At 46.5% G+C, this 17,130-nt stretch overlaps 1 protein-coding gene across 2 annotated transcripts in view; it reads left to right on the top strand.

Moving 5' to 3' along the window:
* Positions 1–15,006, top strand: part of LOC119386625 (4'-phosphopantetheine phosphatase) — a 92,933-nt gene extending 77,927 nt beyond the window's left edge. The window contains exons 15-17 of one of the 2 annotated variants that reach the window (XM_037653913.2): positions 2,720–2,892; positions 7,055–7,271; positions 14,582–15,006. In XM_037653913.2, coding sequence (XP_037509841.1) covers positions 2,720–2,892; positions 7,055–7,271; positions 14,582–14,638 — 447 coding nt within the window. In that variant the 3' untranslated portion in view covers positions 14,639–15,006. Of the gene's footprint in view, positions 1–2,719; positions 2,893–7,054; positions 7,272–14,581 lie in introns of those variants that run through there. The other variant, XR_005182326.2, reaches the window with a different exon arrangement.
* The last annotated feature ends 2,124 nt before the right edge of the window (positions 15,007–17,130 follow it).

The following is a 17,130-nucleotide window of genomic DNA, read 5'->3' as shown; positions in this document are numbered from 1 at the left end:
AATGTAAATGAAGTTCTGCTTCTCATCTTTGGTTCAAAGAAACTTGTTATGCTGCACCAAGTTAATGGGCCACTCCAGTTGCTTTGCATTCTGAAAGCACTCAGGATCGCTTTTTTCCTCCATAGAAGTGAATGGCTGGTTTGGGATGTGTGCTCGAATGGGCATGCATGGCCGTGAGCGGCGTTGCACAACGCTGGGCTTTCCTTTCTGCTGCCAAAGATGTTCACTTCAGTGTGGTAGCAGGTGAAGGCATGCATCCTATTCTCTACGCGACCGCCTCGTACCTCTCCACATCTTCTTACCACTGCATGCCTCTCTGTAAGTCCTGTGCCCGCATTCTATCTCCCTCTCTCATTCTTCTTCTTCATCAAGGTCAGACCTTCAACCACTTGTATAGCATTGAAACCCCTTCAACTCCACAAAGGAGTTAAACAGCTGTTCTGAAGGGACAAAGAGGTTGCTCAGGAAGATCAGCCTTTTACCAAAGATGAGGTCCCGAGCCTTGCTTCAGTGCTCATCAGTCCAGAAAGCCTAATACCAATGAGCATCTGGAGCACCAGAAGGCTACGGATTTGCGTGCCCAACGACGCTATACACATCGTGCCTGATCTAGTGTGCATGGTCAACCTGAATTCCAGTGTTATTTCTTTCTTTCACTTTCCACATGTCGGGTGGCAAACTGGACAAGGTCTAGTGAACATCCCTGCCTTTTCCCCTCTTCAAATTACTTTAAATTAAAACTGATATGCACAAAATGACAAATAGGGACACAGTAAGACGAACACGGATGAGCGCTCGTCCGTGTTCATCTTGCTGTGTCCCTGTTTGTCATTTTGCGCATACCGGTTTTAACATGAAGTATGAACCAACTCACCCAGCTACAAGTTTTATTGGGCCACCTTTCTTCAGGATTGAATTTATTCTTCAGGATTGAATCTCATTCATCAGGATTGAATCGTATGTTCTGTATTTTTATTGTATCACAAATAGAGGTGAAAGTGTGCAGTTTTGCATTAAGCTCAGCTGTAAAGTCGTCCCTTTATAAGTGTGTAGTACAGTTAAACCTCAGTATAAAGAAGTCAATAAAGTTTTCACTTCATCTATTTCACTATATTGAAGTTTTCCCTGTCGTGCAAGGCACTGTTGCCTGATAATTAAGGAAAATATTAATTTGACATGAAACAGACCATAAGAATAGTCTGTATAATTGAGCAGTTCAAAAACAATTTCTATAAGAAACAAAAAGTCATCTTCACTGAATTAAACAGTCAGTAACCATTTCCGTGGTTTGCTGCCGGATCAAAAGTCATCTTTACACATTACACATATATCACAAGAAAAGTCAGAAATAAAAGCGTCCAACATGCTGTGGTGAACTGTCCAAGTAAGCCTTCTGTGTTCATTCCATTATTGCAGCTTGCCAACATAACCTTAGGTTTCACTTAGTATTACAGCAGCCGAATCACGCTCCACATGTCCAGTCAGTGCATCAAGACACTCCAGACACTGCAAAAAAAAAAGTTTGGCTTTAATATTTCATCGAAGCAAGTATTCAGCCACCGTGTTTATTGTCTTGTGGCAGCCTTGTGTATCATATCTGAAAAGTTGTGCAACATCAAGTGCACCATCACAAATTTGGCTGCATTGGATCGATTGATCACCTATAATTTTTGTTGTGAAACACCAGGTAGGTAGTGATGCCTCAAGTAAGTGCAAGCAGGCTCCAAAAATCTGTTCACTGTTTGTGTTCAAAACTTGTGGGAACAGCGTACACTCACCAAAAATACTTTTATCCATATTATGTTAGCTTCAGTCTTTTGCTGGTGTCACTCGGAATTTGTCCCTCCTTTCCAGCAGGCTACTGAGAGCTTCCTTCGTCTTGAAAATCTGAAAGCTGTTTGAGGCGCAAAATAAGATGACTAAGAATGGCACAGATAAGCGAAGCTTCCTTAGCCCCCCATCTTCTGCCTCCAGCTGTGCTCACAGTATCGTAGAGAGAGCTCAGTCATACCCAAAACAAGCAGCAGTGTCTTTTAAGGAGAAAGATTTAAGTGGCTGAGTTGGCGCTCCTGTCTGCACTCCTGTCTGCGAGGGGGCAGCACAGATTCATGTTGAGCAAAAGCTTTAGAAGGTCCACATGTTCAGAGCAGCTGTAGTTATGTGCATAGGAGTGAATTAGGATGTTCTACTTTCAGTAGCAAGCATAAAAATGGTTTGCCTTAATGCAGATATGCTAACGAACTGCAGACACTGTCTTGCTTTGTGGTGTGTGCGTGTCATCTGTAAACTCAACTCATGTAAACTCAACTTTGTAAACTCAACTCATGGACACGTAGGTGGCACCACATAGCTGTAGTGCTAGCCCATAGGTACAGCAGGCACATTAGGACCACAGTGGTCTGGAGCCTTAACTTAATCTAGAGCATTAGCTTGCTCTAGAGCATTAATGTGATCTAGAGAATGTTTGACCTGAGATTGAGCATGCACAAAAAAAAAGGATGACACACAAGCGCTGCATTTTTATATATTTGTTTGCTTGCGTTTAATTTCTTGCATTATTCAGATTCACTGGGGCCAGTGCTTGCCAAGTGTGCCACACTCCACCATCTTTATTGTTTTTTGTTTTTTATTTACGTTATTGTCCTGTAGTAGAGATAACTTGTCGTACACTTTCTCTTCGTGGGCAGCATGAGTCAGTGACCGTACGCTTGCCTTTCAGGTGCTGCTGTGCGCCAACACCCGTCCCGCTCTGAACGATGTGACCCATCAAGAATTGCAGATTCTTGTGCAAAGGGTGGCCGACAGTGTGTGCCCGAAACTGCGCGAGGCTCTTGTGCGAGGTCATCTGCAGGTGCTCGACTCTGGACAGAGCTCGCCCTGCCTCGACCTCAGGTGATAGGCCTTCCCCACCGTTTCAAGATGCGTGTAGTGCTTTATGTGTTATAGTACTTTTTGTACCAACTCACACAAGTGTCAGTACTTTTGTTAGAGTTCTTATTTTCAGGGGACTGCAGTGCAAAATATGTTGACTGCAGTTACAGATTTTGACTGAAGTTTTTGAAGTTACAAGAACATGCATTACACCGTTATCAATAAAAGAAGAAAAGGGTTTATTGAATAATGGGACCCTGAAATGGTTTTGACGATTTTGTACAAACACATCGGGCCCGCAGAGCAAGTCGTAAGGATCATTTACAGACCGATTTAAGCTATGTGCGTAAACTGTGTAATTTATTACAAGGCTTTAAAGCTGCGAATCGCCACCGATCACAGCGGCTCAGCTGTGATCCCCGCCCACTTCCAGTGCGTGTTGCACTGGAAGCGCGACGTCACGCAGGCAGCTGATCTGATTGGATATGTCCAGTCCACGTCACTGAACCTCCTGTGGGCAACTAGTGCCGTCTGCCTGTGTTACAATGTGCTCTGTTTTGACGTGAGCTGAGCGACTGTTTATCTCGAGGTTTCTTTTCTTGGATAAAATGAATTGCCCTAGCCATGTTGTGTAGCACATATCTAGCAATTCGTTACTTGTAAAGCTGTGACATTGTGCAATGTTTGTGAGGCATCTGGCGAGCGGAATCTCTTCAGCTCGTCGCTGCAATGAGCATCGCTCTCTCACTATCCGTTCAACGCCACGACCCACATGTCTGCGGCTGTAACTTCACCCCTGAAGACACAACTACATTGCCAGGGTTTACGCTTAGCGGTGATCGTTCTCGAACTCGTTTTGTTTGTCCGCATGCTTTTGCAGGTTGTCACTGTACAGGAGAATAAAATAAGATCGACTGGTAGTGTGGCGGCACCTGTCGGAGCAAATATTAACCACTCCGCGAGCGGCGTGCTGCCGGGCACACTGGGCCTCCGAGATTGTGCGCAACCTGTCGGCGCGCAGTATCAGAGGCCATGACTGGGCAAAGCTCAAACCGTCGAGTGCGCTTATGATAGCGCTGCGATCGCCGGCGATGCCAGCGTGTCTGTGAGTTGAGGGTGCAAGGCAGGATGATGAGGAGGGTATATATATAAATGTCCGTAGTGGCCTTGGTACACGGTGCGTCGCTTAATTTCTGGTGCGAATGATTTAGGGATGCTCTTGCCTAAACGCTGACAAAACTTCAAAAAACCGTTTCAGGGTCTCTTTGAATACTATAGGTCCATGGCAGATAGTTGGGTGAGTTAGTCGAAATTGATCATAATTAGACAAGGACAGAGGAAATGTCATGTCATTGTCTTCTTTCCTCTATCCTTGTCTAATTAGTGTTGTTGGTTGTCAAAGATGAACACTACAGGGTTAGGAAAGAACTGAACAAAATCATTTGGCAAGGAAACAATGCTTAATACGAGAACAAAACTACGTTTTATATTAATTTGCAGTCGAACTGCCAGATATATGGATCTGAATGGAATCTGAAAATAATTCAACATAATGATAATTCGATTAAATATGTGGTAAGCTTCACTACACAGCTGTTATTTTGGTTATTGGTATGTTTCACCACATCACACAGATGTTTTTTAGTGAAGCTCATTGAAGAAAATTCATTAATTCATGTAAAGCAATAAAGCCCTTGCTCCAGAAGCCATTTATTTTTTAGACAATCACTTAGCTACTTTTTCCTCCACGGCACTTAAACCCCTTCGAATTCTTTGCTTTGTTTGACCGCAGGTGTCAACCAAAACGGGGTCATCTTCTTAGCATGACTATTTCTAGCGATACAGGAAATGATTGCTATTCCATTAGGAACAGCACACTTTCAGGGCTGCAGCGTTAGATATATCAGAGGTGGAAATGTACGTTTTCGATATGTGCCTTGTACAGAGCTATACTTTTGCAAAAAGTATCCGAGAGGATGTTACCACTGTGATAAGAGAATGAATGTGGGCCCAGGATCCGTATGAATTGACACGGCAGTCAGGTGTTGTTGCACACAACACAGACTATATTACAACAGATGATAGGTTGGACGCTTTACAAACTTGACAACATTAACAACCATACTTTGCAATGTCCTACACGCCTAGACTCACTTCAACCATTCCACTCGCTGGTATGTAGTCATTGTGGTGGGGTTGGTCGCCGTGGACCCTCCACGAGGCAGTCGGACGTCCAGCACCAAAGATGGCTTGACCAGGCTGTGACGGAACTAGTAGTGGCCAAACTGCAGGCCGGCAGGGCACCAGGCCACTGCAGTACAGCTCAGTCGCCGGTCGAAGGCACCAACTGCGGGAACCTCGTGTCACCTGGACAGCAGGCGGTTGCCCCTTTTGTGCCAGGCCACGAACACCCACGCCACAGGTCCTCACGCCCAGTACAGCACTCATGTCCGCATAGCTGCAGGACACCCGTTGGAGGGAAGCAGCTCACAGCGGGACATCAGGCTAACCAGGTCCGCATGGCTGCAGGACGCCTGGTCGAAGAACGTCGCGACCCGAACCGCCGATCAACCAGCTGCCGTTCGATCGTGTCACGCTCCTTCTGCTTGAGCCGCACGCCGCACTCGCTCTTCCTTTTCGTCTTCCTCTAGTCAGAAGCACATAGCGAAGAGCAGAACTGCCGTTTCCTCTTCGCTTCATCGCAGCCACAATCCATGTCATCACAACAACTATTAGTTACACAAAGTTGTTCAGCATAGCCGAGTTTGATGAAGCCTGGTTCCATTGCGCTCATTACGCGGGCACCATATCACCTCCACTGTGCACGTTGGGGAGGATTCCCAATAAAAATTCAGCTTAGGAGCATAGAACAAAGAAAACACGATATCAGTTCTGTCACATCAGTTCTGTTGCTTTCTTTTTCGTATTCTCCCACACTGTATTTTTAGCATAAGGACAGCTAACACATGGAATAGTGCTAGTTGACTTTTAATCTTGTTTGGCACTTGTGACCATTATATGGAAGACGTTATGATAACAATGCATACCTGTCAACTCTCCCGATTTGCCCGGGAGACTCCCGACTTCTGACCTGTCTTCCCAATTGTACGACCGCGGCCATAAATCTCCCGATAAGCTGCCTCAACCCAATTCCAATAAAAAAGAAGACTACAGTAAAACAAAAACCGGTGATTAAAACAACACAAACTTATTTACACATCAAAGAAAAGGGAACTTCCATGCAGCTCGAGAGGTTGACTGGCCACTGCTGTTTCCTGTCGATTGCCGGGCTCTCCACCTTTCATCAGAAACACACAAACATGCACACACCCCAACTGCTGACACTGGTGGCTGGGCACGTCCTGTTTTACTCAGTGAGGGCACAGTAACTGTAGGAGAGGCTGGAACGCTTCTATAGTAACAGTGTTTCAGTCAGGCCACAGGCCCGCTTTGAATGTTCCAAGGCCACAGGCGAGGGGGCCGTATGCTGGACAATTTCGTTTACTGATTGCAGGCGTCTCCCGAAACAATTCTTTTCTGTCCCTCCTCCCCCCTCCCCTCCACGGGGTAGGTCTCCCGATTTCAGAAGTCCCTAGGTTGTAGGTATGACAATGCAATATTCGACATGGTACAGCCAGCAGCTGTTTATTCGAAGGCATTAACAAACTGCTTTCATAACATAGCTAGTAGCATAGTAAGGTGACAGTGGAAGCAACTAATAATACAACATTGACACTGACTTTATTCTAAGTTTGTTCTGGAATTGCATTTCCAGGATAAATCATCATCAGTCAATGCTTGCACTGCACATTACGCACCGTAGTTTGTCTTTATGACGCTGTTAATTACATCACGAAATTAGTAGTTTACAAAAATTTTCTTTAAGTTTAAATAATGTTTAGATGTGCAGAATGTGTGAAAAAGAGAAGCGAAGCATGGCAGACATTATTAAGAAGGGAGGTTGAAGGCAACTGCTAGCAAGGATTGCTTGATACATTGCATAAAGTACTAACATGCTCTTGCTTCAGGAATGCGCATGGGCAACAGAAGCATTTTGGAAGGTTAAGTGAGCAGCATGATTTGACTGATGCATTAATTCAGTGTCCACTCTGAGCAGAATGCTCTCGACAAATTCGAAAGCAGGGAGGTCTGAGCCCCTTTCATTTCCACCGCGCATGAACAGCCGCATCAATGTGGAGGTGGCGAGGCGCATGCGTGAGCTGGGCACGGACTTGGTGGTGCTGGAAGGCATGGGCCGTGCGGTGCACACCAACCTGGAGGCACGCTTCTGCTGCGAAGCCATCAAGGCAGCCGTCATCAAGAACCACTGGCTGGCACAGCGCCTGGGTGGTGCCATGTTTTCCGTCGTCTTTCGCTACGAGGTGCCGGAGTCACAAAAGGTGCGCAGCTGTTCCTTTCTCTTCCATTTTCTTTTTTTAATGCTAAGAGCCCCTTTGATTTCTGGTGGCTGGCTTTGTCGTCATTTCACTGCCAAATGTGTCTGTTGATATCGTTCGTAGACAACCAATGCCAGCCACCTCTTTTAGTGCCCAGCAAATGGGCAGGAAAGCAACAGGCGCAGTCATTGAAACGAGTACAACCTTTCAACACCAGGCACCACCTCCCAAACAGGGTATTTTTCCAGGTTTCCTCAATCTGACGTTTCTTGAGCTGCTGATAATGATCAGCAGAAGCAGTAACGTCTACTCGACCACTAGGCTCTTGAACTCACTCACAATGGAATCTGAATTAATCAAACAAGACTTGGTAAAACCCGGGGTTGATGACAAAGCGTTCCACCATGAAACAAGTTTATTCAAGATATCTCGGGAAATATGAACCCACTGTGAAGAAAGAAAGCGTGGTGTTTTTCTGTCTAGAATTCATCCTGCTACAGCTGAGGTTCAGGAGCATTAGGCGATGAGGAAAAATACGTTTTATTGCAAGAAATAGCAATCTTTTCTACAGCCTTAGATATACAGTGGAACCTCGATTATACGTCCCTCAGTTTTGCGTTGACCCGCATTTTACGAACAAATCAGTTTGGTCTGGGAAAAACCCCTATAGATATAATGTATTAAACACCTCGGTTATACGACACAATTTTATGCCGACCTCACATTGTACGATGACTCTTTGATACTTGATACTCTTTGATGACTCTTTGATCTTTGAAAAAAAAATCACCTTTTTTACTCGAATCTAATGCCGACCAAATATTCATGGGTGCAATATCAAAACTTCTGTACCCCTAGGATTGACGATTAGAAAAAAATAGTGAGACAGGTACAGTGTGCCTTCTTAGAAAAGAAAATTTATTCTCATGGCAGTTCATGTGCTTCTGTGATCCAGTTTTCCTGGCTTTTAAGATCACTTCTGGATACTCCTCAATTGTGTGCCTATCCAGGGCCGTACCTAGATAAACTCCTCTATCCACACGGAGTAGCTTCAGCTAGTCGGAAAGCTAGTCTTTGAGATTCGGATATTTTCATGGTCTAGGTCCTATGGAAACTTTTCTTGGTAGGCATACAGCTAAATGTCTCCTCCCTTTGTTTGCTGTACTTGGTAACAGGCCTCGACCACGCAAAAAAGGACGTGACGCAGCTATCTCAACGTGCAAAATAACTTTTCCTTGACGAGAGCGTTCATAGTAACAGCGGCAGCATCACCAATTGCGCTTCACAAGGAACAAATACCACACTGCTATCCTCACTCATGCTTCGGAGGGCTGGGATTGACGCTGAAAGTTAGTTGAGGAGCTTGGTTCGTCGGAGTAGGCTCAGAAGAATTGATGAGGGCGAAAGCATTGGGTGGCTTCCACAATTTCTTCGATGTAGGCGACCGTCGTGCCTTTGTTCACGAGCTTGTACTTGTTGCTGAAATTTGTGAGCTTCACTGTTGCTTTCCGTCCTCGCAACTCGGCTACTCCTCTGGCGACGCAAATCCCGCGGTTAATCAACTGGTGCTGGTCGCCTTCAACGACGCCTTCCAGGTCTGCTGATTTCTGAGTGTTGACGGAAATGATGACGCTGGAGCAAGGGGGAATCGTGACTTGGTCTTCCAGCACATTCAAGGCGTGATTTTCTGGTGGTGTGTGCAGCGGTAGTGCTTTTTTTGTGAATAGTGTTATCGACTTGGATCTCAGGTCGATGACTGCACCATGAAGGCCTAAGAAGTCCATACCAAGGATGACATCTCTCAAGCAATGCTGTAGGACTACAAAGCTTGCAGGATAAATCCGGTTGTTAATGGTGACTCTTACTGTGCAGAAGATTCCTGCCGGCTTTACTAGGTGACCTCCAGCTGTCTGGATTTCAGGGCCTTCCCAGGCGGTCTTGACTTTCTTCAATTTCGTGGCGAACGATCCACTGTTGACAGAATACTCAGCATCGTGATAATAGCTGTGACACTGTGGCCGTCGATAAGAACGTCGAGGTCACTAGTTCAGTTGTCCTTGCATTGTGGTTGAGCCAAGAGCTGTGACACTGTGGCCAGTCTATAAGAACGTCGAGGTCACTAGTTAGTCATCTTGTGTTGCGGTTAGGTCGTGGCATTGATTCACGGCTACATCGGTATGTTCCGCTGCTTCGACGTTGTGTCGTCAGGTCTTCTTCGGGCCGCGAAGTTTCCATGTCAGGGCTCTCTTTGGGTTGTGGCGTGTTCTTTAGATTTCATCACAGCAACTGGTATTCGGTATTTCGTACAGCAACCGCACCTCCATCAGTCGCTGCCCTTAGTTTTCCGGATACGGACTAGGTGACCGGCCCCGGGTCAGGCCAGTGTATGGTCAGCATTGGGGAGAGACGTAGCGGCCTGGCAACGGCGATTGGGGAGGTCCTTGGGGGGTCTATTGCGCTCCTGTGAGATAGTTGGCGATGTCACGTGGTTGTTCACCTCGTTCGGGACGTGGCGCATTGATGGCGAAACCACGTAGTTCCATCTGTCGGTACTGGCAGCGGCGGTAGGTGTGACCAGCTTCTCCGCACTGGTAGCAGAGTGGGCGGTGGCCGGGGCCCGCCAAATGTCGGTCTTCCTCGGGGTGTAGTGCTGGCCGACAGGTGGGCGGTATGGCGTCGGTGGTGGCGGCGGCGGAACTGCGGCAGTGCAGTGTCTTCACGGGGCACAGAGGGGGAGCGTTACGACACACTGCAGCAGCTTAACTCATAGCTTCCGGATAAGGTTGCGGTGCTTAAGGCTTAGTGCTGAGGGCTTGAGCTTCGTCGTAGTTGGTCGTCGGTGAGCGGCGGTTGTACTGCCTTGTCCGCATCTCAAGCGCTTTTTCTGTTGTCGTGGCCTCTGTAAGGAATTCGTTGACAGTCTTGGGCAGGTCACGAACGAGTCCCGCAAACAGCTCTTGCTTGACTCCTTGCATTAGGAACCGGAGTTTCTTCTCCTCAGACGTGGATGGCGGGGTCAGCATGACGGAACAGGGGGGTCATTTCTTCGGTGTACATCCCATCATTCTCGTTTGGGAGCTGTACACAGCTTTCCAGCAGAGTTTCAACCCTTTTTTTACGCACGACACTTGTGAAGGTTCCAAGGAATGCGGCGCGAAATAGGTCCCAGCTCGTCAGGGTGGCCTCTCTGTTCTCAAACCAGGTCCTGGCACCATCTTCAAGGGCGAAGTATATGTGGCGAAACTTCTCGTCGTAGTCCCAGTTATTGAATTGGACAACCCAGTCGTATTTTTCCAACCAGCTTTCTGGGTCTTCACATAGTGATCTGCGGAAAGTCGGCGGCTCCTTGGGCTGATTCATGACGACTCTTTGAGGTGACACAGCGGCCGTCATCGTCATCTGTCATCTGGTGCCTGTCATCTTTGTCATTGTGGCGCTTGGCTTGTCAGACAGAAGTCCATATTGGGGTGGCAATCATTGTAGTCTGCGGCTAGCTCGACTCTCCTTGTTGTTGTCAGTTTCTTTTTCGCGACTTGGGCTGGGTTCCCGGCTTTTTGTGGGCATCTAGTACATGAAGGAACCAGCACCTCCATCAGAGGTCACGGGGTCGAGATGTGGACAAAAGCAGTAGTCGGCTTGTTCAAGATTAAACTTTTTATTTGGGCGAACCTGTGCCCGGTAAACGAGAAGACAAACTACAGGGGATACACGCTTACACTGATAGCAGCGAACAGAGCATTGGCCATCGATAATCTGATCTGCAGTAAGGCACGTCGGCATTTATACATGCGGCATTTAACGTTTGAGCGTTATCGCTGGTGGCCGCGTTAGTTCCAAAATAATCACAACTATTCATGTTTGCGCGCTCAAGCCTATAAGAAGATTCTAAAATAATCTGGAAGGCTCCCAGATATTAGGGCACAGCTTGCACAAGGCAGCGACTATGCGTGCAATGAACTAGTTACGTAAAAATAACAAAAGCACGTGTGGAAATATCTTAACTGTGATGCTCTCTTTACTAATCTTAAAGGGACACTAAAGAGAAACGATGAATTGGCCTAGATCGATAAATTGTGCTCTGTCGTTAATTTCGCCATCATAGGTGTATTAATAGTGGAGAAAATCAAGTTCGAAGTTTCATTTTTAAATTTTGCGCCGACCCCGCGTGACGTCACGGATTTCAAAGTGTATTTATCGTATTTTGGCGCCATTCGCTCAACAAAATTACCCCAAACTTGGTATGTTAAGTCTATGGCCCTCTCAGAGGACAATGTACTTCATTTTTACCAATTAGGAACTACTTAGTCCCTAGTTGGCACCGTCAAAACATATGAGGTCACGGCGAATGGTGTGGAAACTCCTAGGTGGCGTCGCCACCTACATTTTGTTTTTGCGCATTTTCTCGCTTACTAAGCGTCTTCTCGCAGCAAGCGCGGTTTTTTTGGTATCGTGAAAGAGTACTTTGCTAATATGAGAAAAATCCTTTTGCTGTTTAGTGTCCCTTTAACTGTAGTACATTCATGTGCGCACAGTATGCTAGAATATTCTAGCGTACTGTCATAAAGGTTGCGGTCATTTCAGCGTCTCCCACGATTCAGGACCTGTTCCCCCCCTCACGTCATCAAACTGCTGCAACACACATTGCTGACGGTCAAGGAAAAGCGCCGTCTTGTAGGAAGCCATCTTGTCTCGCGACTAACAGACAAAAGTGCACAATTCATCTGAATCATTGCCGTTCCTTTTGTACTTCAAGTATCCACTGGGCAGTCTTAAAGGAGCAGTGACAACAAAACTTATGTTTGTGACTTTTATTCTTTAATTAGTAGCTTTCTGTATGATGATCCCAAAATTGAATTCTAAATGCCCTAATGTATCATTTAATTAATGCTACCATCATTGATTATGACCAATTTTGGTGTCTTTCAAAATGCCTCAAAACACCCGCCTAATATCATAAGAAACTAGCACTGCACCACGGTGAAGCATCATATGATCACATGCGCCCATGTTTTGGTGACATTGAGAGCATACCTTTTGAATCTGGGCCCTGCGTGGGTGGGAAATGTAACAGTGGGTGTGCAACAGTATCAGTTTGGGTGTGATGCAGCAGGCACGTTCTCCTGGTGAAATTTCTGCGTTACACCCACCTGCCAAGCACCCATTACACTGTCAAGAGTTTGCCTCCATAGAAAAAAAAAGTATTGACTCTGTTTAAAAAGTCACAGCTTCGCCGCAAGGGCGAAGCAATGAATGCGATAGCAAGAAACTAATGCTATACGAAGTGAGGCTCGCCAATGGATACTCTCAGTTTGAACAGCGCTCCTGTTGCAAAGGCGGCCAAACCAGCGAAGGAAACTAGAGTGCTTCAAGTGTCGAGCTGTGACACTTGATAGTTCGCGCTCATCTTCTGTTTGTTCGTTTAGCGGCGTCCCTTGAGCTCGAGTGACTTTCGTACGCTCCGTAACATGAGCGTGGACATCACGGTGAAAGCGTGAAACATCCCTCTTCCCCTCACCACGAGAAAACCGCGCGAGCAGACAGCGGAAGGGCAAGGTTCTCCCCAACGTTAGTTCTCCCTGCGCAAATATAAGAAGCGAGCGAGCGAGCCGACGACTTTTAAATCCACCCGTCACGCTCCTAGCGCCATCTCGCTGGTAATGAAGAAACGCTTATAAGCGCCTAGCGTCTCTGAGTCCGTCCAGCGGTAAAGGGTGTGTATATAACGCTCGCCGTTAGCTACATGGAGGATCTGCGTTTCGTGGCGTAGTGGTTAGCGCCACTCGCTGCGGAGCAAGAGGTCCCCGGTTCGATTCCGCGCTTCGGAAGCATTTTTCTGAATTATTTTTCTTTGGGGCTTTTATATATATATATATACATACTTATACATATACGGTGCATGATGGCGGCGAATGGCAAAATTCAGCCGAGACTGTCCATATAATTGCTATCGCAATAAAAGTGAAGCCAATGTGAAAAATAAGCATTACGGCAGCTAAGAACCACAAACCATTTATTCAACACAAATGATCATCAAGATCCATCCGTACCGCGTTGTGGTAGATAGCCGCGCACTGCCCATGGCATGCACTACACTCGAGCCTGGTCGTTGTCTCTTTCTTCATTCCCCTGCCTCGTCCCTCTAGCAGTATTTCTATAATACCCACCCCCCCCCGGCAGCCAACTAGGACGACGCCCCCACTGGCAGTAAAACCTGGAGAGCTGGTGCACCGAGCGAGGATGCAATAAGGTGCAGTAGACCAGGCAATGCAGCTCCGGGACCGAGGTCTTCCAGGCACCTTCGGGTTCTCAACCTTTCGAGATCTTCCAGGATATCCCGCAGGTCCTAAACCATGCGCGGGCTCAGACACCTGCCTGGTTGCAGTCCCTGTCCTTGCTTGGAAAGTGCACTCAGCAGGTCGCTGGTGAGGTGCAGCCGCCAACTCACAAAATTCTACCGCAGGAAGGCTAGCCAGCCACCTGAGGGGTGCACGGTATGGGAGGGCACAGCAGAAGCCTATTGCCTGACAGCCCACATTCGACTGCCATTTCTTGCATTTGGCGTCTGCTAATTCTTGCATTCCGCCAGGCTTGCCGTCTGAACCACACACATATAGAAACACACACACGCTGTCGACGCTCCATGCGTCTTGTCCCCAGCCGAACGTCCATGTTGGCACGTCTCGCCCATGTCACCATCAACCTCCGAAGAGCAGCACAGTCTGTGGGTGCATAAGGCAAACATTCAATGCATCGCGGAGATGTGCGGATAGACGTAAATTGCACGTGCAGTCCTACCTGGAAGCTTTCATAAACAACCTTTGAAGCTGTCTGCAACAAAGGCATAAGCAGCACACAACTTTTTCACGACATGCTGGCACGTAATGCATGTCATTCTAAGCGGTATGGCAAAGACACAGGGTTTGGGATGAACCAACCCAGACAATCAAAGTTAAGCTGTGGCCAGGTGTCGCCACCAGTTGCCACCACGATGACAACACTCAGATCGTTGACGTAATCGTTACTAGCGCATCGTCCCTCAGCACTTGGGGGACCACTGAACATGTAACAGTATTGTCCATGTTGCAGGGTGCTAAGCGGGCCATTCAGCCTTTGTACGCTGTTCGCCCTCGAAATGAAATAACTTTCACGTAACGGACGTAGTTCATACTTTGCCAAAAAAACTTACGCATACCAAGCTATCAAATGAAGGCCACATCTCAAACTTGAAATTTTATGCCACTGCTCCTTTAAGCTAGCATTGATTTCCTATCCTGTCTCATGCATCTATCTCTCTCATTTTTTTTGTCTTTCAGGAGAATGCTGAGAGAGCGACCTCGGATAGCACTCCAGCCACTGTGTCGTCTCACTGACGACACACTGCACGTCTCAAAAGCCGAGACAACCTGAAACCGAGAAGCCTTGGAGAGTGATACAGACGTTATGTTTTGTTTGCACGGCCTTTTTTTCCCTTCCAATCCTAGGACAGCCAAACAAAACAAAACAAAAAGTGAGAGATGTGCGCTCACTGGACTTCGTGGTGCTTGTGCGCACCTTTCTTGTTGTAGCCCAGTTTGTGTACGTCTCGGACCTTGTATATACGCCATGTACAGAATGGACTGCACTTGTTTGTACATAGGAGAGACTAGACAAACGAAGCCGCCTCTGGCTGATGTATTCTGTAAAAGTTTTTAATGCGGGGGCACCAACTGCACCCTTCAAATAAAGCTTGAAGAAAGTGAAGCTTGCGTTGATGTTGTTATTTGTGCACATTGTTTTTGCAGTGGCATACTCTTTTATGTTATCCACCCGCCATGGTGGTCAAGTTTTGATGGTGCTCGACTGTTTATCCGAAGGTCGTGGGATCGAATCCCGGCCGCGGCATTTTCGATGGAGGCGAAAAATGCTTGAGGCCTGTGTGCTTAGATTTAGGTGCACGTTAAAGAACCACAGGTGGTCAAAACTTCCGGAGCACTCCACTGCGGCATCTCTCATAATCATATCATTTTGGGACAATAAACCTCAACAATTATTATTTACATTATCCAATGGGAAACAACTCTTTAAACCCTTCACATTTGCACAGCAAGTCAGTAAACTAAGACATTTACACATCACACTTTCTTTATGAAGAATGTGTAGGACAAAAGACAGGAGTACTAGTGGAATGAGAGCTTTTGTACTTTATTTGATGGAAGCACTAACTATGCATTAAGGGAGAGCCCATCAACACTTTTTGAAAATAGCCAGAAAACAATGTCGATCTGTAATGAAGGCTCCTGCGAACACTCGAGCCAAATATTATCGCAATGAACATAGAGACAAATTTGTGAATTCCCTTCCAAGACATCCAAAAATTGCTAGTGCTCACCTCTCTAAGCTGTGCAGCAAGTGGGACCTACCACACAATAGGCAGGACTCACACGGTGGGCATTGGTCGATTTCACGCTTATGAAAGCATCCTGTTAATACTTCTATTGTTTATTTGAAAATGAATCAATAAAAAAAATATATTTCTCTCTTCACAAACACCAGAAAGTTAGTCTTCGGTCTCGATTGACTGTCATCAACTTAATGTTTTGTTTTCTCGTACATTTGTGTGAGCCAGCACCCGGCATACTACACCCATGCCATTTCGAACACTGCATGTGCCCGAGCCAGTCGCATGCTCATACTGAGCTTGTTACGACAGTACTTACTGATGCACATCGTTGTCTCCTAAACTAGTGGCACACTCGCCAGTGCACCGCTTGCTCTCTCCTACACGCCTCGCGAGCTAGACTGCTTTGTAAAGATTGCTTGGTGTTTAGCTAACTGAAACTGAATAAAGACTTGCTCTTTGGATGTGGCTACTATGCATCAGTCAAAGTGATGCGGGGCAAAGCTTGTGCAACTATGTTCTGACAGAGGGCCACACTTTAGCATGACAGTTGTGCCTCTTGTGCTGCAAAGGTACTATTGACATCAAATGAAACGCGAACAGCGACAAGCATTAGAATTGGTAAAGTGCGCGCCGTCTAGTCATCACTACTGAGAGACGCGCACAGAATTGGCAGCACTGCGCTATCCCCCTATAGTGCGATATTTTCGCTCCTGTTTTAGTTCTGCTATAGTGACAATGGTGGCCAGCGTGGACGTGCAGAGTGCTTTTGGTCGTATCAGTTTTATTTTATTTTATTTTTATTTTCTTCCTTTGAAATATAACTAGAACAAAAGCGAAAAACCGGATGTGCGCGCTTGTCAGTAGTGATGACTGGACGACGTGCACTATACCATTGCTTGCCACTGTTCGCATTTCATTTGAGGCCGATAGCACCGTGGCCGCCACAGGGTGCTGGTGCCTTGGTTTTCTGAGCCAGAAGTGGCAGTCAACAAAAAAAAAAAGCGAAAATGCTCAAGGCCATTATGCGTGCCGACATAGCTTCTTGGCTCCCACTGTCATCCCCCTTTATGTAGATTCGAGCATGCCTGTCGTGATGAAGGAAGAGAGGATGCGCTCAGAGCGTGCGACAAGATCCCTGTAACTACATTCATACTTATAAGATTAAAAAAAAATTTTCGTGGCACAAGAATCATGAGGCAAAAAATTCGGCAGATCCCACGTACCGTGGGAATCGATGTTATGCAAAGAATGCGGCTGGAAGGCGACTGTGACGTAATTTTTGTTACTGAGTGAAACGTTACAAAATGAAGCTAAAGATCTGTATAAATTTTATACGCACACATATATGCTGAAGAGCCGCATATGTGTTATTTAACCAGTTGTTTACAGTTAGGTAACACTGCCAACGGCAACATGGGTATTACCAACGCCAGAAGCGGTAAGCTGATATGTAGTGCTTATACTTGTCCCTAATGATGGAGA

This window comes from Rhipicephalus sanguineus, chromosome 3 (assembly GCF_013339695.2).
Source record: "Rhipicephalus sanguineus isolate Rsan-2018 chromosome 3, BIME_Rsan_1.4, whole genome shotgun sequence".
Lineage (NCBI taxonomy): Eukaryota > Metazoa > Arthropoda > Arachnida > Ixodida > Ixodidae > Rhipicephalus > Rhipicephalus sanguineus.
This window is presented reverse-complemented; position numbering and strand designations above follow the sequence as displayed.